Source organism: Equus asinus, chromosome 20 (genome assembly GCF_041296235.1).
Source record: "Equus asinus isolate D_3611 breed Donkey chromosome 20, EquAss-T2T_v2, whole genome shotgun sequence".
Classification (NCBI taxonomy): Eukaryota; Metazoa; Chordata; class Mammalia; order Perissodactyla; family Equidae; genus Equus; species Equus asinus.
This window is the reverse complement of record NC_091809.1, coordinates 12314124-12339104: the sequence shown is the minus strand read 5'-3', so window position 1 is coordinate 12339104 and position 24981 is coordinate 12314124. Positions and strand designations below refer to the sequence as shown.

Below are 24981 nucleotides of genomic sequence, written 5' to 3'. Positions count from 1 at the left end.
GGACCTGGGGCCGAGCTGCCTGGGGTGGGAGGTCCCCGCAGAGCCCACCTCAGGGCCCCACCCGGTCCCCCCGTTTGCAGCCAGAGCGGGAGCGCGATGGGACAGCTCAGTTTATTGAAGGTGCAGGTGAGCCGGCGCCAGCCGCCGCCCGCGGACAATGGCTTTACACATAGTGGGGCGGCCGACGGGGCTGTCGCTATTTACACTGTCCTGTAACACTGCGGGCACGGACGCGGGGGGCGGAGGGAACAGACCAGGACAGCCAGGCTCAGGCCGTGGGCGCCGGCTGGGTGACAGACGGGCAGTGGGGGAGGCAATGCTGCGCCCCGAGTTCAGGACCCAGCTGGGGGGTGTCCATCGCCCTTGGGCCGAGGTCACGGGCTGGGGGTGCCAGGTGTCCCCCTTGGGCTGACCCAGGAGTGCTCCGGAGGCCGACGGGTCCCCATGTAGCCCCCATGCCTGTGTGCCCTTGGCGGATGGCCTGGTGGCCGAGCAGCGTCCAGGGGATCGAGGCTTCATAGAGACGCCCTCCAGGAAGGCGCTCTGCCCAGGGCCCGGGGCGGGGAGGGGCCTCTCACAGTCACACCACCGCCCGAGAGGTAGCTCTGGAAGTTCTCCCCACGGCCCACGTGGGGAAACTGAGGCACAGAGCGGCAGGAGCACCACCCAGGGTCTCACAGTGCGTGGCTGCACCGGGTGAGCTGGTGGTGGGTCTGCCACCACTCCCCGCACCGGGCTGTTCCGGGGGCGGCTCGTCCGTGGCGAGTGGGACGGTGGACAGTGTCTGGCAGCCCCCAAATCTGAAAAGGAGCTCAGGAGACCACCCGGTCCCGGCCTGAACAGAAGGCGACAGTGACAGGGACCGGCTGAGATGCGGCCGTCTGCGGTGCCTGCCCGGCCGCTGGGTCCACTGTGGCGCTCTGGCCGCCCTGGCGTCCATGCTGCGGGACGGGCGGCTCGGGGGTGCCGGGCAGCGGGACACTCGTGTCGGCAGCAGCACGCTGTCCGTGGGCGCTCGGGGTCCACTGAGTGAGGACAGTCCCACCAGGGACACACTTCTGCTCTCGGGGCAGCTCCTTCCATGCGGGTGGGGCAAAGGGAGGGACAGTGGGGGACGTGGCGGGACATGGGCTCCTTCAGCTCCTTCCCCCGACTCAGCCCCGCCTCCCCTCCTCCCAGAGAGGGGGGTGAGCTGGCCGGGGGTCTCCTCCCATGGTCTCGGCCTCGGCAGGTCTGCAGCAGGGCTGTGATGGCAGCTCCACCGCCCGGAGCAGCTGCTCCCGGAGCCGGACCCGCAGGAAAGAGGTCTCTGGCTCTTCCTGCAGGAGGGCGCCCTCGGCCGAGACCCAGCACGAGCACCTGGGTCCCCCAGCGGAGCCCGGGCCACACACACACCAGCAGGGGAGAGGGCAGGAGAGGGGGTCTTCCCAGCGGCTGCCCCGGCCTCGTGGTCCCCGTCCATCTCGCCGCTGCTTCTGGACCTGGCTCTCGGGGCTCCAGGCCCCAAACCTCCTCCCAGGCGCGGGTTCCACCCGTCCCCCAGCTGTGCTGTCCCAGAGGGGAGGAGCGAGCGGCACGGGCCTGTCAGGGAGCCGCAGAGCCCAGTGCTCCGTGGTCGCCAAGGAAAGAAACAGACGGGAAGGACCATCCGTGGGGAAGTCCCCGTCCCTCTGCACGGGCGGAGGGAGAGGCCAGGGCCCAGTCTCTGCGCCCGGGGGCTCCCTGACTCTCCTCAGCCTCCTGCCCACCAGGCCAGTTCTGACTCCACTCAGCAGTGGTCCCTCCTGGGCCACCAGCAGGGACATGGGGTGGCCACCTCTCATTGTCCACACACCGGGCTCTCCCTGTTCCTTCCTGGGGGCGCGGGAGGGGCCAGGCTGCTCTGCCCTCCCGGCTCTCTGTCCCCGGCTCCCTGAACGCGCCCTTGGAGGCGGGGCTGTCCTTCTGCCGGGCGCAGCCGCCCCCCTCCCCCGGCTCCCCCGCTGGGGCTGAGGAGGCAGACAGACCCGCAAAGCCATCATTAACAAATTACCCGGCCGCCGCCGTAATTGCCGGCTTCCTCCAGGCTCTGGCAGGCGCTCCATGGTGCCACCCTCCCCAGCCCCGGCCCCCACCCACCTCGGGCGGGCGCTGTCACCTCCCTCTGCCTCCCCAGAGGGAAGGCCGGGCTGAGGCCTGGGCCCATGGGGCTGAGGGTGGTCTCTGCGTGGGGCCGGCTGGGGCAGGCGCCCACCTGGGCCTCCCTGGCTGGGACTCGAGGTCCAGCCCACGGCCCCCTGTCCCTCCGGAGCCCCCGTGGCACAGAAGCAAGCATCTGCGGGTGAGATGGGAGGCCCATGCGAGCTGGGGAGGGTGCTTGGGTGGGCGCTGGGACCACCCTCGGGGCCGCCCGATGGCCGCAGGGCCAAAGAGGATGTTCTGGAAGGCCGACCAGGCCACTATTCCAGGAGACTGGCGGGGGTGGCGGCCGGTGCCTTCTCCACAGCCGAGTCAGTGGGGGCCGCCACCATGGGGCTGGGCACGTAGTTGAAGGGCGGCACGCGGGCTGAGCGGCTGGGGGAGCCGTGCCGGCTGGCGGGGAAGCCCCCTGCGGCCACCGCCAGGCCCTCGTGGATGAAGGTGGCGGCGGTGGGCGCCTTGGCAGGGGTGGGCCCGTCCACGTCGCTGCCGAGCAGGGAGATGGGGCCGCCGGCCGGAACCTGGGGGGGCTCCCTGCTCTCTAGGCTCGGGGACGTGCTGGAGTTGGTCTTGGTGGCCACGAAGTCCTCCGTCTGGACCACGGCGTCACTGGTCTTGCGCTGCGGGGGGCCGCCCGGGCCCTCCTCGGGTGAGGCGCCCCTCAGCGGCAGGGCAGTGGCGGGCAGCGTGCTCCGCAGGATGTGCGGGACGTCCTCGTCCCGGATGCGACGCCATGTGGTGCCTGGTGCGGCCACCCTGGGCAGTGGCCGGGCCTCGCCGTCGCTGCTGCGGCGGGTGGCGTCGGCCGTGGGTGCGGGGGCCGCGCCGTCGGGCTTGCGGGCCACGCTGATGTGTGGCAGTGAGGCGTAGCGCTTGACCGTCTCGGGCCGGGCAGCCGGCGTGCGCACGGGCAGGCGCGACGGGCTCTCGGAGCTGGTGCGCCGCGGCGGTCGCTCTCCGGGGCTGGGCGGGGCTGCGGGGAGCCGATGGGGGCCCGGGGCCTGCCTCGGGGCTGCCCGCAGCTCGTCGCAGCGCGAGGAGCAGAGGAAGACGGCGGGCAGCGGGGGCCGGCCGCGGCGGGGCGAGCCGCCCTGGGAGGCGGGGACGGTGGCGGAGGTGGAGGCGGAGGTGGCTGGTTCTGCGCGGCGGCGGCGCGGCAGGCCCGGCGACTCCTTGATGAAGGTCAGCTGCCGCCGGAAGCCCGAGCGGTCGGAGGACTCGCTGCCGCTGGAGCGGGCCGAGGCCATGCGCACCAGGCCCAGGCGGCCCCCTCGGGCGCCCGGCCCCCCTTCGGCCCCTGCCCGGCCCCTGGGGCCCGGCTCCAGCGCTGCCCTGGCCAGGGGCGGCGGCCCCCGCCGGGCGGGCCTCTGCATGAAGGGGATGCGCACGGGCGACTTCTGCGTCTTGTGCTGCTTGGCCAGCAGGGCCCGCGCCGGCGTCTTGGGCAGTGCTGAGGACCCGGGGCCGGGCAGGGGCCCCGTAGACTGGGTGGCGGGGGGTGACCTCCTGGGCAGGGGCTGGGAGGCAGGGGAGGTCTGGGAAGAGCTGGACGAGGGGGTCTTGGCGAGGCGGGCGGGTGGTGTGGCGCTCCTCTGCGGCGGGCTCAGCGCCACCAATTCCGAGATCTTGCCCGGCCGGTGCAGGCTCCGAGACCGCGGCTGCCCCAGCCCGGGGGCTTTGGCGGGGGCTGCTGGCTGCGCGGGGCTTGGGGGTCCCATCTTCCTGGGTGCAGCACGGGGGCTGGGGGCGGCCTTTGGGGGGGCCCGGGGGGCTGGGCTGGGCACGTAGATCACCGTCCGGCCCCGGAGCACGGCTGGCACCCCAGACACAGTCTTCTGAGCGCCTCGTGGCTTCTCCGGGCCACAGGATGAGCGGGGCCCGCTGCTGCGCTGGGCCAGGGCCGCGTCCTGTTTCTCTGGCCGCACCCCACTGCTGGCCTGGCCCTCCGCCCGCGGCCGGGGCCCCTTCCTGTGCGGGGAGGGCTGCAGGGTGGAGCCCACTGAGAGCCCTGACATGAAGGACAGGATGGAGTCAGACTCAGACGAGGCCTCGCCGGTGGCCGCTGCCGCTGCTGCCTGGTGCAGCCACGTGACAATGGAGTTGGCGCCCTCCTGGATGGCGCGCCACTCGACGCTGTCCAGGTCCGAGGCGTGATCTGAGCCCGCTGCCTCCTCGCCGCGCTCCTGGGGTCCATCTGCCGGCCGCTCGTCCGGCTGGGCGGCTTGGGGCTTGCGTCGCCGCGGGGCTGGTGCCTGGGGCCGGCGCCTGGGCAGGGCTGAGCCGATGCCGCGCCGCAGCAGCTCCGCCTGGCCCCTTGGGCTGGGGGAGCCGGCGAGCCCGCCGCCCGGGCCGGGGTCCTTGGTGACGGCCGCTTCGCGGGCTCGGGGCCGGCTCGCTGCTGGCGCTGGGGGCTCGGGCTCGCCCAGGGAGCTCGCGGACGAGCTCAGGGAGCAGCGCGGCGGCGTCTCGTCGGCGATGAGGCTGGGCTGGGCCCGGGCGGGCGGCGCAGGCTTGGGCACGGGCTTGGGCACGGCCTGGGCCTCCTTCCTGCCCGCCGGCCGCTCCCTCTTCACAGCCCGGGGGATGGCGGACGGCCGCCGCAGGGTTGCCGCCGCCCTGGACGGCTCCTCGTCCGAGTCGTCGCCGTAGAAGCAGTAGACGGCCTCCTCGGTGGGCGTCGTGAGACACAGCGACTGCAGGGTGCCGTCCCCACGCGCCCGGCCGGCGTGGGAGCCATCCCCGTCTGTGTGGGTGCTCGGGGGCCGGCGGAGGGGCAGCTCCAGCCCGGCCCGGCTCCTGCTCGCGCCCCGGGCCTGCTCCAAGCTCCGGCCTGCGCCCCCCGCCCTGTGCCGGTGCCCGACCACCTGCCTGGCAGGGACTGCACGGCCCGCGGGCTTCTGCCTGTCCGCACGCCCGCCGGGCGCGTCCCTGGGGGGCCCCTGCAGCGTCTCGTCGCTGAGCGAGGCGGTGCTGGAGAAGTTGGCCTGCGTGCCCTCGGCCGAGTCAGTGCACGAGTCGTCCTCGCGGGCTGGGGCGGGCACCAGCATGTAGACGGGCACCGGCAGCGCGCGGCGGCCGGGCACCAGCGCCGAGGCCACCTTGCGGAGCCGGGCGGGCACGGCCGCGCCCAGGCACTCTCGCAGCAGCTCCAGCTCCTGCTCAGCGGCCGTCGGCCCCTCGAGGCGGCCAGCGGCCTCGTCCCGCCGACGGTGCCCGGCGAAGTGCAGGCCGGGGCCTCCGCCACCCCCGCCGCCCCGCTCGGGACAGGCCGGCGGCAGCAGCCGCAGCTCCACGTCCTTCTGCACATAGTGCTCGTGCAGGGCGAGCGCGCTGAGGCTGGAGGCGCACGAGAAGTTCTCGTCCGGCTTCTCCACGGTGAAGCGCACGCTGCCTGCGTCCAGCTCGGAGGGCAGGCGGCAGCGCTCGCGGCAGTCGGCGATGTCCAGGAACCGCTTCACGTAGCTCTCCCACTGCAGGCTGAACTGCGTGCTCTCGCGCTCGCCCGGGGGCGCGGGCGCCGGCGGCGGCGTCTTGCTGCGGCTCGGCGGCATGGTCTGCCCGGGGCTGTCGGGCAGCTCGCTGGGGCTGACCGTGCCGCTGCCCAGCCCGCTGCACGGGTCGCTGGGGATGGAGCTGGCAATGGACGGGCTCTCGAAGCTGCCCAGCGAGCTCACCGAGCTGCAGCGGCTCAGCACCAGCGGCGTCTCCTGCACGCAGTTCTCCGAGGAGCTGGACGGCGTGGCGTCCTCCACCCCCAGGCCCCGGCCCCGCCGCGGCGCCGGGATGGCCATGGGCAGGGAGGCGGCCCCCGGCCCCCGCCAGGCCCCGTCCAGCGCCGCCTCGCTGGGGCCCGCCTCCTCCAGCCCCTCCAGGGACGAGTCACTGTCGTCCAGGTCCCTGGCCTCGCTGGGCCCCGGGCGGCCGGCCGAGGACAGCGAGGACAGGGAGCTACAGCGGGACAGGCAGAGCGCAGCCGCCTCCGCCCCCAGCTTCTCCGGCACCTTGCTCAGGGCCTCTGCGGGCAGCCAGGCCTGCTTCCGGGACCCCGCACCCGGCGGCCCGGAGCCCGCCCTGCCTGCGCCCTCGAGCAGCGGCACGTGCTGGTAGGTGGGCGACAGCTTGATGGTGCGCACGCGGGCGTCGGCGGCCGCGGCGTCCTGGGCTGCTGGCTCGGGCTGGGCCCCCGGCGGGTCAAGGTCAAGGCGGCTGGGCCGCGCCTGAGTGCACGGGGGCCCCTCGCGGTACTCGGCCAGCGCGGCCAGCTGACAGGGCCGCGTGTGCTCACGAGTACCCGGCCCGTCGCCGGTGCTGCCGCTGTTGAGGCTGTCGTTGGAGAGGCTGGCGTGGGCCGCCTTGAGCCGCAGCAGCGGGTGAGCCCGGCTGCCCGCCTCCCGCCGCCCGCCGTCGGGCCCCCGGCAGGGCGAGCAGGACTGGGCGCGGCCCTCCCGAGGCGCCTCCTGCCCAGGGTCCCCGGAGCTGAGGCTGAAGCTGTCGTCGGATGAGGTGTGCAGGGCCGAGATGTCCTCCACCAGCCGGTCGATCCGCGCCACCGCCAGCGCCAGCTTGGCCTTGGCCCTGGCCGCCACGGCCGCCTCACCGCCGGCCTCCTTCTCGGCCTCCGGGGCGCCGCGGCGGGCGGGCGGGGCGCGGGCCAGCGCCTGGCCCTGCAGGAAGGGGCTGCCCAGGAAGAGAGACAGCACGGCGGGGCTGGCCGGCTCGGCGGTGGCGGCCGCGGCGGCCAGGGAGGGCGCGTCGTCGTCGTCGAAGCAGCCGGAGTCCGAGGCGTAGTCGCGGGCCAGCCCGTCCAGGTGGCGCAGCGGCGGCAGCGGCTTCTTGGCGGCGGCCTCGGCCTCGGCCTCGGGCGGGCCCTGCGCCTCCAGGCGGTCGAGCGCCTGGGCCAGGTGGCGCGCGTCCAGCTCGGCCTCGAGCGCGCGCTGCTTGCGCACGTACAGGCTGGGTGCGCAGGCGCCCGGGGACACGGCGGCGGCGGCCGCCTGGTACTTGGCGGGCCGGTGGGCCAGCAGGTTGCGCAGGGCCGCGGCGCTGCCCATGGCGATCATCTTGTGCTTGGAGTGCACCAGGTTGCGCAGCATGCCCACCGCGCCCAGGTCCCACAGCAGCTCCTGGTCGCGCGCGCTGCGGGCCGACAGGTTCCAGAGCGTGCCGCACGCGTTGCTCACGATGGTCAGGCTGTGCGACGTGAGGTGCTGCAGCAGCGTCTGCAGGCAGTGGTGGTCCCGCAGCACCTGCCTGAGGGCACGCCGTCAGCGAGGCCGCCCGCGTGGGCACCCCCGACCCGGGCCCCGAGCCCCGTCCCCATCCCCGCCCCCACCCCCAAGACCGGGGGCAGCGAGGGCAACCCAAGGCTCCCAGGGAAAGCCAGTTTCAGAAGAGAGGAGTCCACGTGCAGCATAAGTATATCCCACATGCTGAATGGGGGAGACTTGCCCTAAATTTTTATGCACTGAATCAAGCAAAATATTTATTAAATAGTCATACTAATAAATTGAGCATATCTAACTTTTGAAATAAGGCTTGCTTTGAGTAGATCTCGTTTTAGCACAGGTGTAGCTCGTCTGATATTTGGGATATACTTATGCTAAAGGCAGGTTTTATTTTGTTTTTAAAAATGCTAAGTATTATTTGTTAATTGTTAGCGCTGTTTAATAAATAAATGTTATATTTATTTCAATAAATAAAGTCCTTAGCACAAATATATCTGATGCAATATATGCGATATACTTATAAAAATAAATGTTATGTATTTTCATATGTCAGAAGCATTACTCGTTATTTAGTAAATAATATTATTTATTAACTAATACATAATGTTATCTAGTACTTACTTTAATAAAGAATAAGTATACTTTATTAATATTACTTAGCAAATATTTTAATAAAGAACAAGTACTTATTATTATTTAGAAAACAATGTTTTCATTTATTTATTTATTTATATTTTGTGTGTATGTAAGGAAGATTGGCCCTGAGCTAACATCTGTGTCAGTCTTTCTCTATTTTATTTTTTTGGTGAGGAAGATTGGCCCTGAGCTAACATCTGTGCCAATCTTCCTCTCTTTTATTTTATTTTATTATTTTTATTGTTTTTGGTGAGGAAGATTGGCTCTGAGCTAAGATCTGTTCCCATCCACCTCCATTTTATGTGGGACCCGGCCTCAGCATGGCTTGATGAGTGCTGTGTAGGTCCTTGCTCAGGATCCAGACCTGCAAACCCCAGGCTGCCAAAGTGGACTGCACAAACTCAACCGCTACGCCACTAGCCCAGCCCCCACGTATTTTCATTTTAATAAGTTAAAGTTTAGTGTAAGTATATCCCACGCAACATTTGGGATACACTTATACTAAGACAATTACTCCCAGGGGACAAATCGGGGACATCCACGTGCAGGAGGACCAGCCGAGTGGACCGGCCGGCCCTGGCCCCAGCCCGCATCTGGGTGTCCATACCCCATGCCCTCTGCCCCCGTGACCAGGGGCCGACCTGTAGTCCTCGCGGGTGGCGATGAGGCTGGACACGTTGCGCAGGATGCCGCCGCCGCTCTCCATGATGGCCAGCGAGCTGCTCTGGCACTTGTAGGTCAGCGTGCTCACCAGGAAGCCCAGGGCGCCGTCCACCTGGCAGATGGCCGCCTTGTTCTCCGTGCTGTGCGCCGAGAGGTTCCATAGGGCGCTGAGCACGCTCTTCAGGGTGGACTCCTGGGCACGGGGTGAGGGGAGAGGGTCAGCGGTGAGGCCCAGGCAGCGGCCCACCCCCTGGCCCTCTCCGGCGAGGTGCCAACAGAGGCCAGAAGGCAAGGCACCAGATACATCGTCTGACCAAAGTAAAACGTGATAAAATTGCCCCTCACGGGGTCTTGGGGTTGCCAGGGTGGAAGCCCCAGGCCTGCGTGAGCCCACACCACCTGCTTAGCTGTACGTGCTTGGCTTGATTTCCTCCCAAGACAGAGAACTCACCACCTGTCATGAGTGTCTCCCCGCCCTGTGGCTTGCACTAAACAGCCGGGGCGGCTCTCTCTTCCCTGGGCCTGGGGCTGCTTCCCCCTCCCCCCTCCCCTCCCCCCTCCCCCCGCTCCACCCCCGGCTCACCTTGGTGGCTCTCAGTACACACTGCATCAGGGCCGTCATGCTGCCGACCTCCCTCAGCACCTTCTTGCTGTTGATGTCGGCCCGCCAGGAGAGGTTGCGCAGGATGCTGGACACCACCTGGGCGGGCGGAGGGCAGATGACGTGGACCGGGGCCTGGGCTCCCGAGGTGGCCCCACACCCCCGCCCTCGACCCCCCGCATGTGGCAGGGCTGCAGAGACTCGGGGGGAGACGCCATCACAGGTCCCCCAGCCCCGTACCTGGTGGAGCTCCTCACTCTCGGACGCCAGCTGGGCCACGATGGCCTCCATGCAGCCCCGGCGCGCGCACAGTGCGGCCTGCAGGTGACACGGGAGCCACACCATGGTGGGCAGGGCCAGGGCACGAGGGCGGCCCCCCCACCTTCGGGCTCTGTCCCGCAGTAACTGAGCACCCACTGTGTGCTGGAGCCGGAGCCTCATCTTTGCCCCGCAGGGGAGGGAGCACAGTCACCCTGCTGCTCAGATGAGGAAACTGAGGCTCGGACAGCAGACACCCAGCCTCCCAGCCCTCAGGCCATTCCGAGCTGGGATGAGGTGGAGCGAGGCTCTGCCCGGGGGAGCGCCAAGCCTGCCCGCCCGCCCCGGGCACCTTGTTGGCGACGTCCCCAAAGGTGAGGTTGGTGAGGGTCATGCCGGCGTATCGGCGCAGGGCGAGGTTGAGTGGGTCCCGGGTCATCCCGTGCATCTCGTAGTCGACCTGCAGCAACTCCGCCACGGCCTGCAGCCCGCCTGCGGGGACACGGGAGAGCGCCAGGCTGGGGGCGGGCGGGCGCCCCCGAGACCCCTCCCACCTTCCTCCCGGCCTCTCCCCTCATGCCTCCTCCCCCGCATCCCGCCCCCCATCTGCCCCCTCAAGTCCGCCTTTGAGGCCCAACTCCGAGGACACCTCCTCCAGGCAGCCTGCCCGCATGGTCTCCTGGACATCCTCTGACCTCCCCACCCGCCTCCTTGCAGCCCTCAGCCTCGCTTCATGCTTCCTCCAGCTACCGGGCCTTTGCACGAGCCGTTCCCTCTGTCTGGGATGTTCTTCCCTGTTCTTTGCCCAGGTTTCTGGCTCCCCTTCTGCTCCCAGCTCAAGAGTCACTTCCTCAAGGAGACCCCCTGACAGCCCAACGAGAACCGCGCCCCCCCAAGACCAGCAGACCACGAGCTGCTGCGGGCAGGGCCGGGCGGGCTGTGCCCTCGGGCTCCTGGCCGATGACTGTGACACACACAGTTCTCCTCCCCCAGGAAGCTAGGAGACTTTACAAGACAGTGAAGGAACGCGGGGAATGGCCAGCGTGAGGAGGGAGAGAACTTGCCCCCCGAACACGGGGAGCCCTTCTCTCTCTTCACTTAGCAAAGACCACAGAGGCCATGCGGGCCTTCTCGGGGCTGGGCCAGTCCAGCACGTGTGCTGACGGGCACGCCAGTGTGGGGAAGGGACTTAGCAACCCGTGTCCAAAAACTTCCCAAGTAAACCTGCACAGCATGTTCCCAGCAGCCTGAGTCACAGCAGCTGAAGGGTGGAAGCAACCTGAGTGTCCACGGATGGGTGACGGATCCACACACATGTCCACCCACACAGTGGAATATTACGCAGCCATGAAAAGGAGCGAAGCCCTGACACAGCTGCACGTGGACAGACCTGAACACACGACGCTCAGGGAGAGAAGCAGACACAGAAGGCCACGTGGTATGTGATCCCATTGGTGTGAAACGTCCGGAACAGGCAGATCCACAGACAGACAGCGGGCTCATGGGGGCCAGGGGTTGGGGAGTGGGTGGGAGTGACGCTGATGGGGACGGGGCTTCAGTTTGGGAAGATGAGAAAGTTCTGGGGACGGATGGAGGGGATGGTTGCACGACAGCGTGAACGTGCTTCATGCCAGTGAGCTGTGCACTTAAAATGGTTAAGATGGTAAATTTTATGTTATATATATTTTACCATGATTAAAAACTTTTTAACACATTATTAGCAGTTTTAGGGGGAAGATTCGAAGGCCTTCATGCTTCCTAAGGTGGAAACTCGGCTCCTGGGGCCCCCGGGAAGGAAGAACATACAAGAGGGCGGGAGGTCTGGGACCTGCGCCATGCGCGGGCCTGACACGGAACCAGGGACAGCCCAGCCGGGGGGTCCTCACAGACACGAGTGCTGTGCAGGCGTTTGGGTCTCGGGACCCCTGTACACTGAGCATTTTTCGAGGACCCCAAAGAGTTCTCATTCATGTGGGCCGGAGCCCTCCATATTTACCACCCTAGAAATGAAAGTGGTTTTAAACCCCAGGGTCCCGAAGGCCCCAGTGAATGCACGTGCACTGGAGAAACAGGAGACTGAAAAAGGCAGAGCCTGCCCTCCAGTTACGCTCAACGCACCCGTGACCTTGTGGACCTCTTAGAAGGGCCTCTGGAACCCCCGGGGTTCCCTGGGCCGCACTTTGGGAACCGCTGTTTTATAACATGAAAGTGATATAAATTCATAATGTGAATGTTTAAGGTTGGAGGGGATGCAATGACAGCCGAAATGTTCCTTTCCTGCCCCACGTCGTCCGGCGGGAAGCGCGGCCCAGGAGCCGTGCTTTTTCTCCCGTGTCTACACTGCAGCCTCAGCACGCGTCGTGCAGCCCAGCGACGCCTTGGGAGCTTAAGCGGTTGCATCATGTGCCCCTCATTTAACCAGTCCCCTCCTGTTGGACACTTAGGTTGTTTCCAGAATTGGGCATTTTATTTGGGTTGGTTGCTGCCTCCCCCGTTTTTCTGTGGGTAAATCCGGGCAGAGGATGAATTCCCAGCTGGGGGAGGAAAGACTCAAAAGGGCGCTCTTGTAAGTGCCCGTGTGGCCAAACGCCCCTCCGGAAAGGCTGCCCCAACGGCGCTCTCCCTCGGCAGCCAGACCACAGGGGACCTCACAGAACCTTGGAGGGTTTGACCATCTGTTGGACGAGAAGTACTCTCTCAGTTTGTAATAATTCGAGGAAAACTGAGCAGATGGATATGAATTTTGGCCATTGGTATTTCCTTGGTCCACGTTCCAATGACTTTATATGGAAAAAGAGATGTCGTCAGGCTCCCAAAGCTGGAACTGTGCAAGGTCACCCCTCCCCCAAACCACCCAATAGGTCCCATTCCGTGGATTAAGCTGGCTTGTTTGCCTGCCTGTCCCTGGAGCCCCAGGACCATCTGGGCTGAAAGCCTGCTCTGGGCCTCGGGGCCAAATCAGGGGGCAACTCACGGAGGAGACGAGGGGGACACTCACCCAGCTCGTTCATGGCCCGGCGATACTCCTCATCGAAGGACAGCTTCATCACGGCACACGTGGCCTGGCAGATCTGCGGCTCGATGGGGACAGGGGCTGTGGGCGAGGGGATGGGGTCAGAGCCCTCCCACTCCAGGAATGTCCCTGGGGGGTCCCTGCCCCTCCCTGCCTCCTTCACCTTGCAGGCCTGCAAAGACCTCAGAGCTTTGCAAACGGCGCATGCTGGGCACGCGGGGGGCCCTCCAGACCAGCTGGCCTCCTGCACCAATCTCTCTGAAATGACTAGGGCGGGGCCTGCCTCACTCCGGGTGCGAAGGGAGGCGAGGCTGTGCCTGGGGCTCAGCATCTTTAGGGGGTACCTTTGTCATCGGTTAACTTTGCAATCAGCTGCAAAAACTAGGAATCTCAAAGTTTGCGCCCAGTTTCTCGTGTTACCCACATCCATCCACGCGCTTAGTCACTGTTTCTTGAGCACCTGCCCTGCATCAGGCACAACCAGGGTCGCCCATGGCTATCTCTCTGCCCATCTGTCAGGACAAGGTCCCCATAAGGCCTCAGCCGGCACGTGGCACAGACAAGGTGCACAGCAAAGGCCGGTGGCCGCTGTTACTGATGCCAATGGCGCCCTGTTTCCCGGGAAGCCCAGGCTGTGCGCCCATTGCAAGGAGGTGGCCGGCGAGGCCGCGCACTCACCGCCGCCGGCGCCGCCCCCCTCGGGCCCGCCGTCCCGAGCCTGCAGCCAGTCCCAGCAGGTCTCGCAGTAGGCGCGGATCTGCTCCAGCACGTGCAGGACGCGCATCTCCTTGCGCGCCAGGCCCTGGTCCGGCTGCGAGAAGACGATGTTGTGCAGCGCCGCGTTGGCGCGCATGCGCGCGTCCTTGGCTCCCGGTGCCCCGGGGTTCCCGTTACGACCCCCAGCCCCGGCCTCGGTGCCGTGCAGGATCTGCAGCAGCAGCGGCAGGCAGCCCGAGCGGCGCATGGCCACACAGCTCTCGGGAGAACTGGACATGGCGAGCAGCGTGCGTGCCGTGTCCTCCTGGTCGCGCGTCGCCAGCATGGATAGCAGCCAGAAGACCACCTCCACCTGCGAGGGGCGGGGATGGAGTCAGGGTGCGGAACCCCACCGGGCTCACGGGGCCCCAACCAGCCCTCCTACCCTCCCCAGCCAGGGGCATCCCCCCCACACCCCTGGTGATCCCCCTAAACGCGGTGGGAGTCCTGTGCCCCCAGCCCAGGAGAATTGCCTTCTCACCCCCACTGCCCTCACCATGCATCCCCTCAGGGGCCACCACACACATCGGAGGAGACGGTTGGGTGGGTCGGTCACTGCGGAGATGCCCCCAGCCCATCAAGGCCAAATGCCCACCCCACTGGCTTCATCCTAGGGGCGGGCCCTCGTCTCAGTCTAGACTGCCTCCCAGACATACAGACCCGTGTCCCCAACCACCTCGCCAGGCCCCAGACCGCGTGCTGGCCCCATAAGCCTCCCCAGGAGCCCCTCCCCAGGTGGCCCTCCCACACCTGGGGACGCTGGATGGAGGCATGGGGAGGGAGGGGGTTCCACAAGCGGCAGGGGTGCAGGGCCCACCTCACTGCACATCCCAACCCAGCTGGCCGCTCCCACCCCTGCCGCTCAGCGCCCCCCACCTGGACTCCCTCTCACCTTGCTGTTGCCCGGCTGAGGGGCACCATCCTCAGGGTGCGTGGGGACCTCAGTCTCGGTGTCCTCGTCCAGTGGCATCGACTTCACCGCCAGCAGGGCCTGTGGGGAGAATGCCATACTTGGGGGTTCTGCCTGAGAACACCCCACCAAGTGCCCAGGCTGCTGATACCAGCCACACTCCCCTGACCATGTGGTGGGGGCTGCAGACGGATGCCTGCACCCTGGGTAGGGCTCTGGGGGTCCCCCCTGCCTGGGGACGCCACACCCCCTAGGGCCCTGGCCCCGCCCCTTCTGGTACCTGGGGCTCCGTCTGCTGCACCCGGTCCTGCGCAGACAGCAATTCCTTGTCGATCTGTTCCAGGCGCGAAGCGCGGATCTGCAAGGGAGCAACGCGCATGCGAGGGCTGACCCCGCCCCTGGCTCTGACTCCGCCCATCCTTTATATGGCCCCACCCACTTTCAGGACCCCGCCCCACCCTTCTAGGTCCATCTACTCCCTGACTTTGCCCCGCCCCCACTAGGCCCCACCTACTTTTTACTTGGCCCCGCCCCATCCTTCCAGACCCGCCCACTCCTTGTCTTGCTCCGCCCACCGCCCTGAGTCAACGCCCAGGGCTGGTTCAGACTCGGCCCCGCCCACTGTCCCCCTAGCTCTGCCCTTCGCCTCCTCTGGCTCCACCCACAAACAGCTCTCGCTCTGGCTCCGCCTCCTGAGCCAGACCCCGCCCACAGCAGTCTCTGTGCTGATTCGCCCTCAGATAAATAACTCCACCCATTGCCCCAGACTCCGCCCACAGCAGTCTGTGCTCTGATTCGCCCACAGGAAGATAACCCATTACCCGAGACCCCGCCCACAGCAGTCTCTGTGCTCTGATTCGCCCACAGGCAAACAACCCCACCCATTACCCCAGACCCCGCCCACAGCAGTCTCTGTGCTCTGATTCGCCCTCAGATAAATAACTCCACCCATTGCCCCAGACTCCGCCCACAGCAATCTGTGCTCTGATTCGCCCACAGGAAGATAACTCCACCCATTACCCGAGACCCGGCCCACAGCAGTCTCTGTGCTCTGATTCGCCCTCAGATAAATAACTCCACCCATTGCCCCAGACCCCGCCCACAGCAGTCTCTGTGCTCTGATTCGCCCACAGGCATATAACCCCACCCATTGCCCCAACCACGCCCACAGCAGTCTCTGTGCTCTGATTCGTCCTCAGATAAATAACTCCACCCATTGCCCCAGACCACGCCCACAGCAGTCTCTGTGCTCTGATTCGCCCACAGGCAAACAACCCCACCCATTACCCGAGACCCCGCCCACAGCAGTCTCTGCACTCTGATTCGCCCACAGGCAAATAACTCCACCCATTACCTGAGACCCCGCCCACAGCAGTCTCTGCGCTCTGATTCGCCCCCCAGCCCCACGGCCCCGCCCCCGCCCGGCCCCGCCCCGCCGCACCTGCGCCCGCTGCACCATCTCGTCCGAGGTGCCGAAGCGCTCCTCCATCAGCGAGCGGATGTGCTGGGCCTCGAACTCCAGCTGCTGCCGGATCAGGTCCATCTGCATCGAGAACTGCTGGGAGAGGCGGGCGGGCCACGGTGAGGGGGCGCCCGGCTTGAGGCCTCCCCGCCGCTCCCGGGCACGGCCGACCCCCCTCCCCGGCACCCCCGTGCGCTCACCGTCTCCACGTGCGGGAGCTCGTCCAGGCGCTTGGACAGGCCCTGCAGCTGCGAGTAATACCAGAGCTTCTCCTTCTCCTCCTTCTCAATCTCATTCAACAGGAAGCACCTGGGGGTGGGGGGCACAGGTCGGTGGGGGCGGGCTCCCAGAGGGGCGCCATCAATATGCGGTGCTTTTATTTTTGTAATCACTTGTTGGGCGCTTACGGTGTGGCAAGTTTAATAGACAGTGTGGCAAAGTCTCACCCACGGCGCTCCCGGCGGCACTGGGGTGGGGGTGGGGCCAGGATAAATCGGGTGGGGTGCAGAAAATTAATTAAAAGGAGAAAAGATAATGCCTTTGTAAATTCTGGTCCTTGGAGAAAGATTCTGGGCGGGGGCGGAAATGTTCGGACTAACACCTCTCCCACACTTGCTAATACTCTCTTTCTACCCTACGCAAATGCAAGCTTCAGGCTCAGATTGCTCCAGGTGCAACAGACTGTCCCTTCTGAACAACTCTGTGGGGAGGCACTGCTATTCCCATCTTACAGAACAGAAGGTTGAGGCTGGGAGGGGTCAGGGGACTTGCTCGAGGTCACACAGCAGAGCATGAACTTAACTCCAGGCCACTCTGGAACTGCCCCATCTGACCCCCACACAACCAGGCCGAGCTGAGCTGGGGGCCCGGACCCTGCCTCCTTCTGCTGGCCCTGGGCCCAGATTTCTTGGGCTGCAGCCCTCTCTCCACAAAGGCCGCCTTGAGCCCCTCCGGCTCCAGGCCTGGCTGTGAGCCCTGGCACTGGACACAGCCCTGTCCCTGGTGACGCCTGAGTGTCGGGGACCCCTGGGGACGTCTCCCAGGAGCCTTCCACTGTCCTGGGAATGCCCCGCTCCCCTTTGTCCTCCAGCTGAGGTCAGCAGGGCCAGGAAACCAGGCCAAGGAGCCATTGGGAGCCGCGCGGGTAGGGGGCGGCTCACGAGGTGTGGGTGGGGCTGGCTCAGTGGGCGGAGCATATGCCAGTGGGCCAATCAGAGGCGGAGCCTGGCGGGGGCGGAGCTACGTGACAGCCGCCCCGGGGTGGTCAGGTTCCCGCGGTCTCACCGTTCTCGGTCCAGTTCCTCCAGCAGCCGGATGGTGGCCCGGCTCAGCTCCCCAAAGCTGTCCTTAGAGGGCCCGGAGCCGTGTACTGGGCTTCCCTCGGGGGTCTGGGCAGCGGGCTCGGGGCCCAGGGCTGGGGGCTGGAACTTGAGGTTGTACAGGCTAGTGATGTCCATCTGGAGGGCTGGGTGGGCGGGGAGGGAGAGGGCGAGGTCAGCACCCCACCCTGGCCCTCCTCCTCCCAGCTCCCTTTGGGGGTTGGAGGGGGGCCAGCGGTTGCCCCAGTGTGCAGAGGGGGCCCCCAGGCCGGCCCCTCACCTTTCAGCTGCTCCAGCACCTCTGTCTGGCCCGAGGACACCAGCACTCGGGCCTCCTGCTCCAGCTTGCCCTGCAAACGCTTCAGGACCTCCTGCAGGTGAAGGCGGGAGAGAGAGCCGGCGCATCGGCCGCCACCCTGGGCTGCCTGGGGGGCCACTCCACCCACCGGATGCCCCAGGCCCTGCCTGCCCATCTCTGGGTCCAGTGCCTTGGTGTTTATCCCTGTGACCTCAGCCCATGTCCTCCGCCCCAGCCCCCACCCCCACCTTCATGCCGGACGTCTCCGTCTCCAGCTTGGACAGGTGGCTCGAGTTGTCCCGCAGCTCCTGCCTCAGGTGACTGTTCTCGGCCTTCAAGGCCTCCACCTGCCGCACCAGCTGCTCGTAGGGCGCCACGGAGCTCGTCATCTTCAGCTCCTGCAGCGTCTGAGGCCACAGGGTCAGAGGGTTCACCTGAGGGTCTGGGGAGGGGGTAGCCCCTGACCTAAGCCCCAGCCCTCACACCCAACCCTGGGGGTGATCACAGGCAGGAGTGGCTGGTGTGGACCGCTGCGGACAGAACAGTGCTGGCTCAGGGAATCCGGGGGACAGACGGCGTGGCAGATGGAGTGACAGGCATAGGTAGGGACGACGGGAGACAGAGGACGGGAGACAGAGGGGCAGAGCCATCCGATGGGTGTTCAGACACACAGATGGCCCAAATGCCCAAGTGACCGACAGACAGACACAGACAGACGTCTGCCCTCACCGCCAGGCTTCCAGACACGCGTGCTGACAGGCTGCCATACAGTCAAACAGACAGACAGACAAACCCCTGACGGTCTAAATCAGCACATGAACTGGCCAGCCCAATGCCACCAGGCTCACAGACACACTCACAGCCAGAGAGAGAGAGACAGGCAGACAGACGGACGGATGGACAGCCAAGGCCCTCCCCTGCAGAAGCGCAGCTGCCCGGAGGCAGGGTGGACAGGCCGCCAGCTGGCCCGGCCGACGGACAATAAGAATGCCATGAAGGCTCCAAGGAAGCAATGGACAGGCTGATGGCGGAGCCGCCCGCAGCTGGACAGCGGGACAGATGGACCCAAGCTCACCACTGTCACCCTAGGGGTTGGGAACCCCGACGCCCTGCAGCCCCCACATCCCCTCCGTCAGCAGCTGGACTGGAGTAGCTACCTGTGTGGCCTGGCGCCCCTGCCGTCAGCCCTCTGCAAACCCCTGCGGCCCCCGGCACCCCATGCCCCATCCCCCGGGCTCGGCCACCGCCGTCTGCTTCTTTGTGTGTCTGCCTGTCCTTTCTCGATCAGGCCAGCCTCCTCCCTCTGTCCAGCTGGCCAGCGCCTCCTCCTTCGGCTTGGCTCTCCCGCCAGAGCCGTCTAGCCTCCCCCCCGGCCCCCCTTCCCTCTTTGTTCCCTTCCCATCAGCGCTCACCCCCTCCCTCCGCCTTTGTCTGAGGCGCACCAATGGCAGCCCATCCCCTCCGCCACCTCCTCCCCAGGAGCCCCCTCCCCAAATCAGCCAGCACCCCCCTGCCCATGGGAGGCAGGTGGGGGGCACCTGCTCCTGCCCCCTCCCTTCCCCACCTGGCCACACTCATTCATTCATCTGCTTATTTATTCTCCTGTCTCTCCTACCCGCAGAAGCCCCCCCCCCCCAACAACCCTCGGGCACAGTTGGGTCTGGAGTAGGGGTGAGGGGCTTGGCCCCAGGTGGGGGATGGGGTCAGGCCACCCTAACCCACTTGGAGGACATACTGCATGCCTGGCCCTGTCATCTGACCTCCTTGTCACATTTCTGAGTCGCAGGGGCCACCATTAGGCTGTTCCCAGAGGGAGAAATTGAGGCCAGGGGGCAGATGAGGCGTGCTTGGAACCCAGACACTGCCCTCAGGAAGTGCTCTGAAATCCAGGGTGCACTGGAGGCGCGTGGACCCACCCCCTCTGCAGGCGTCGGCTGGTGCGTCTGAGGAATGGGGAGAACTCGGTCTGCCAGCCCAGTGTCATGGGCTGACGTGAGACTGTGGTCACGGTGCAAACCACAGGTTCCAAGGCAGACACGATGGCAGAATGGGAGACAGCGTGTTGAGGGGGGCAGGCTGGCCGCCTGGGGACCACAGCCTGAACCTCCCACCCCATACGGATCCCGCCCAAGGCTTAGTTGGGGGTCACAGCTGGGGATCAGGCCCGGGGTTGTGACCAGATCCCTGGGGTCTGGCTGGAGCCCTGTGTCCTGGCTGAGGCCACCATACTGTGCCCAACCAGGGGAGGCACGAGAAGCGCCAACTACCTGGGTATCCCTCCTACTCCCTGAACCCAGACCCCAGAGCCCTGCCCCGGGCTGCACAAGCCCCTCCCCGCAGGCCACCCTCACGGGCTCTTATGCAATGGCCCAGGCCAAGCCGGGGACACCTTCACCCCCCCACATCCAGTGGTCACTCCTGCATCCCCATCAGACTGAGCTTGGCAGCAGGCGCCCCACCAGGTGTCCCCTCATCCCCGCCTGGGTCCGCAACTCCACACTCCCACCAGCCCCTCAAGCTCTGCCCAGCTGAACCCTCCCTCCCCCAGCTCCCCACACTCCTGCCACTTTGAAAGTCACTGGTCGGAGTCCATCTCTCGCCTGCTCCAATACTGCCTGTGGCTCCCCAGCGCCCTCAGCGTAAGACGCAATCCTCCACACACCCCCTGCCTCCCCGCCTCCCGGCAACTCCTCCTCCAGCCCTTTGACACGCAGTTCTGCCAGGAGCACCTTTCCTGACACCTGCCATCCCTCCGGTGGCGCAGCTTCCTCCGGGAAGCCCTCCTGCCTGCCCCTCACCCCAGGCTGCATCAGGGGCCTCCCTGAGAGCTCGCCATCACCGACAGGAAAGCACCAATAGCTGGGGGTTCGACTGATTGAGTAGTGAGTGGACGCATTTCAGGGGAGGCAGGCACAGGCGTGGCCCATGGGGGCCTTTCCCTTTCCTCTAATCCAATGGACACCCAGAGAGGCACAGCACCAGCCTCCAAGACACACAGCAGGCCTGCCCGCAGACCCTGGGGGCTCCGGGTGTTGAAGCCTGTAAGTGGGTGTGTGCGGGGGATGGCTGCAGCGCCGCAGACGTCCACCTCCCTGGGACTCAGTTTCCCCCTGGGGCTCCACCCGGGAGAAACAGAGGCTCCAGAGTGTGTTGGGATGGAGAACCCCGGCAGAGGCAGCGGCCGCGCCCCCTGCCCTCCCCCCAGGGAAGCGCGCCCGCTTACTTTATCTCCCTCGGGCTGGGCTGGCGGGGGCGCCGTGGGCCTGGGTCCTCCTCCCTCGGCGCAGCTCCGCGGGCCCCGCCCAGATCCCGGCCCTCCTGGGCGGGGGCGGCTGCGGGGCGTGGGCTCCGGGGCTCCGGTGTGTCAGGGGCACGGGCGGGGGGCTCTGGGGCGGACAAAGCCCAGTCCGGGCCTGGCCAGGCGGCGCCGCGGCTCCAGGCGCTGGGCGAGACCACCGCGAGCGGGGGAGGATGCGGGGATGCGGGATGCAGACGCAGCGGCCAATGGCGGCGCGGGAAGACGGGCTGGTGCCATGGCAACAGCCAATGGCGGCCCGGGGCGGGGACCGGCGGCGGCTGCGGGGCGTCGGGGCCTCCGCGCGGGTCCAGGGGCTGCGTGTGCAGGGGGGTGACCCCCACCACGGGAAGGGGGCGCCCCGAGGACCACGACCCCGTGTCCCCCACCCCATTCTGAGGTGGAATGGCCTCTTAGAATCTCCCGCGGCTGGATCCGCAGAATTTGAGAGTAAAATATCCAGTTCTGGGTGTTACATCAGAATCTTAGGGGAGGGGGGAGGGAAGCTCCCGGGGAGCGGCAGGAAGCCCCTCCCCACGGATCTGTCCGGCCTTGTGCGGATGGGTCAGGGCGGGATAGCACTCGGGATGCAGGCTGGACCTTCCAGGGTCCTGGCTGGCATAGGGGGCGGGGGGGTGGGGTGGGGATGAGTGTGGGGGATGGGCAGCACAGTGGGAGCTCCCGGGACTCTGCATTTCTCCCTATTTCTCCCTGTCTCCCTGGCAGAGCGTCAGCTCCTTCTTGGGCATCTGCCTTGATTCTGCATCCTCTCCACGTTCCTCTGTCCCTCGGCCTCTCAATCTCTGTCACCCTGTGTCTCTGTCCCTCCTCGCACCCCTAATTCACCCTCACAGGGGGAAGTCAGAGGAGGGAAGGGCCTGGGGTCCCAAGAGTACGGGTCCCCAGCTGTCTCAGATTCTCGATGGGTCCCCCGAGGCCACTTGAGGGTTTAACACCCAGAGCCCACACCTGCAGCTGTGGCTCAGACTTTCCTGTTGCCGACAGGTGCACTCGTGCGTGCAGGATGGAGAAAGAGGTGCTGGGGCCAGGGGACGCGGGTTTGGGGCCTGCCTCTGTCCTATCTTGGGGCGGAGGCCAGGGCAAATTGTTCCCTGTGAGACCCTCAGTTTGCTCCTCTAGAAAATGGGGAGGTGGCGGCAGCCTTTGTGAGGGCTGGTGCGACGAAGGACAGGAGGGGCAGCCCAGGGCCCGGGGACCACACTATTTCATGCTGGGTCTGCTGCAGGAGGCCTCGTGTCCTGGTCAGCAAAGCTGGGGGCCCCAAGAGGACTCAGGCCTGACTGTCCGGGAGCCTCCAGAGCGGGACACAGCCGTCCCCAGCCTGTGGGGCTCAGAGAGGAGGTGCAACGGGCAGGGGGGCTCTTTCAGGAGCTAGGATGGCTGCACTGAGAAGGGGACACCCGTGCTGGGCCTCTTCAGGATGAATAAGAGTTGGCCACGGGATCAAGGTGGAGGGAGCAGCTTGTACAAGGCCTGGAGCCGTGAGAGAGCAGCGCCCACTCAGGGGTGTGGGCTTCTGGTGGGGCCGAGGAGTACAGCGGGCAGTGGGGCTGGACCGGGGGGTTAGGAGGAGACATGAGGCTGAGCTGACCACGGGAGAGCAGGGCAGACTGGGCAAGGCTGGTATGGGGGCGGGGTGAGACCAGAGCCCAGGGCCCCGGCTTCAGCCCCACCTTGATGTCCCTGTGTGACCTTGGGCATGGCTCTCTCTGGCCTCAGGTTCCAGTTTTGTTCGCTGGGAGGTGGACCCATACCCCATGGAACTAAGTGTCACCTCCCCCTCCCAGTCTCAGATGTCACTCCACCCCACACCCCTCTCAGCCAAACCTGAGAGCTGGCAGTGACTTCGGGGAGGGGGGGGGGCAATGGCCAGTCCTGTCCTTATACACATGGGGAAACTGAGACTCAGACCAGGGAGCACGTTGCCCCAGTTCACGCATGAGCCTCGCCAGTCCCTGGGCCTCCCTTCCTCACCCATCTGGGTGTGGCCGGAGCCTGGAAGCCTGGGGGAACATGGGGGCTGAGACCCCAAGGCCAGATGGCCTTGTCCTCGAGCCTCTGGAACATCACATCCCTGACACCCCCCCAAAATCCTTGACCCTGTAAATCTTTGAGCCACAGCCAGACTCAGACATCACTGGAAATTCTAGAACCACAAGAGCCTCGGGAAATCCTACAGCCCCCCAAGACCCCAAGCCCAATCTCCAGGGGGCTGAGACAGCTCCCCCGCCCCATGGCACAGTGCCCAGGCCCAGTGGGGGGCCCCTTCCTGGTCTCCCTCCCTGGTATCTTCTGCATCCTCCACCGCTGCCGGGTTCTGCATGGGAAAGTGGAATCACGGGCTCGCTTCCCCTCATCCCCACCCCGAGACCCTCCCCTCCCCTCCCCCGCCCTCCCAGCACGTGGGCGTCACACTGTAGGGTCACTCAGGACTGTCTTCCGGCCTTCTGAGCCTCACCTCGGGTGTCTGTGCGCCCTTGGTGCCCCGCCCTTCCCCACGGGGCCTCCGCTGTGCCAGGGGCTGGGGGCGGAGTCAGGGCGGCCCCCTCACTCGGAGCTGGGTGGGGGTCAGAGGGGAGCAGGAAGGCACCAGGTCATCTCGCGAACACAGAGATGGGGTGAGGGCTGGGTGACCGGGCAGGGCCCTGACCGGTGAGGAAGGACTGCCACTGGAGGTGGGGGAGGGGTGGGGCGGCCGGTGTAGGCCGCGCCCCCGAATCCCGACCCGAGTGGGTCCCCCGACCACCGTTCTGGGCCTCAGTTTCCCCGGGCTGGGGGGCGGGCGAGCAGCCCCGTCAGCACCGCGGACAGCTCCCTGCGGCCTCCGAGCCGCGTACCCTGCGGGCGCCTCGGCCCCGCGCTCCGGCTCCGGCCCCGCTCGGGGCGTGACCTTGGGCGCCCCGCGGCACCCCAGCCTCAGTTTCCCCTTACGTAGGGGATGTTACAGCCCCAGGATTCAGACGATTATGGAGGCCAGCACAGCGCTCGGGCCCGGTGGGGTATTGTTATGAACGTCAGCCTCAGCGAACGTCGGAGTCGGCCATACGATCGGCGCCCAGAAGGGGAAACTGAGGCCCAGAGAGGTGCAGGGCGTGGCCCGGCCCTCCTACCCGCCTGTGGGGGCCAGAGCCTAGCACGGCGCGCCCCCGCCGCAGCCCCCACCGCCCCAGCCGGTCTCCGCGTCCGCGACATGGGGAGGAGTTCGGGGGTCCCCCTCAGAGGCCGAGGGCCGAGCCTGGCGAGGCCGCGCTTGCGCAGACCGGGGGGAGCGGGTCACCGCGGCGCGGGGGAGGGGCCCCCAGCCCCGCGAGCATCGTGAGGCAGTTTCCCCGGCAACGGTCTCCACGGCGACTGCGCGAGACCCCAGACCCGTGGAGCCTCGGTGCGCGTGCCCGTGCGCCCCCCGCCGCCGGGGCCCCCGTTCCCGCGGCCGCACCCTATCCCGGGCGGCGGCTCTCCCGCCCCAGCCGCGCCCAGGGTCGGACCCCTCGCCCGCGGCCGGGACCCCCGCGCCCTACCTGGTCCCCGAAGAAGGCCGAGTGCAGCAGGCTCAGCAGCCCCAGGAGCCCCATGGAGCCGCGGCCGCCTCGGACCAGCCCGCGCCCCGCCCCTCGGCCGCCGCGTGGGGGGGGTGGGGGGGCCCGGGCCGCCCTGCGCCTGCGCGGAGCGAGCGGCGGGGAGGGGTCACACTGCGGGGCTGGGGTGGGGACTCCTCCAGGAGGGAGGCGAGTGAGAGGGGTCTGAGGGACCTCGCAGGGGCAGAGGGAGGGAGTCTCGTAGGACTGAGGACTCTGGGGGGCCGGTGCGAGGAGATCCTTAGAGAGGGCGGTGGGGGAGGGGGACCCGCGTGAGCAGAGAAGGAGGGGGCGAGGGGCTGGGGTCCGACGGGGTTGGGGGGGGTCCCTAGAGAGACGGGGGGGTCCCTGGGGGCGGGGCTCACGCTCTAGGGGCTGGGGGACCCCTGGAGGGGGAGCAAGAGGGGTCGGCTTGGGGGAAGTGAGAACCCGGCGAGGAGGGGTCCCACGGAGAACGGATCTCCGGGAGGGACCGAGGGAGGCGCAGCCCTGCGGCCGTAGTCAGCTGCCCGCTTGACCAGGGTCCCTGCGGAAGCCGGGCACCTCCTCCGAGTCCGCCCGGGCCCGGCTGCGGGCTCAGTTCATTAGTCATTCAGCAAACATTTGCTGCGCGCCTGCTGATTGCGGGGCTCTGAGCTGACGCGGGGCATGCAGGGGTCCTGATGGGGTGCCGCCGCACGTAAACAAACATTCAGCCAGTCATTTGACAAACGTTTATAATAAGCACCTACCCTGTGCAACGAACAAAACAGTCAAAACCCCTGCCTGTGG

The 24981-nt window shown here is 66.7% G+C and overlaps 1 protein-coding gene across 6 annotated transcripts; it reads right to left on the bottom strand.

Annotated features, from left to right (window-relative positions):
* Positions 1-99: 99 nt before the first annotated feature.
* Positions 100-24257, bottom strand: APC2 (APC regulator of WNT signaling pathway 2). 6 transcript variants are annotated; one of them, XM_044753585.2, is made up of 15 exons: positions 24154-24257; positions 17568-17726; positions 17302-17392; positions 16987-17167; positions 15903-16011; positions 15682-15798; positions 14521-14598; positions 14223-14321; positions 13253-13643; positions 12560-12655; positions 9914-10053; positions 9544-9621; positions 9286-9402; positions 8681-8895; positions 100-7428 (listed from the first exon to the last, which is right to left on the bottom strand). In XM_044753585.2, the coding sequence occupies exons 1-15, from the start codon at positions 24205-24207 to the stop codon at positions 2439-2441; spliced, it is 6915 nt and encodes a 2304-aa protein (XP_044609520.2). In that variant the 5' UTR covers positions 24208-24257; the 3' UTR covers positions 100-2438. The 6 variants fall into 6 exon arrangements, with proteins under 6 accessions (XP_044609520.2, XP_070347718.1, XP_070347719.1 ...); XM_070491617.1 differs by having other exon boundaries at positions 15682-15795; XM_070491618.1 differs by lacking the exon at positions 24154-24257 and adding an exon at positions 20543-20677.
* Positions 24258-24981: the final 724 nt, after the last annotated feature.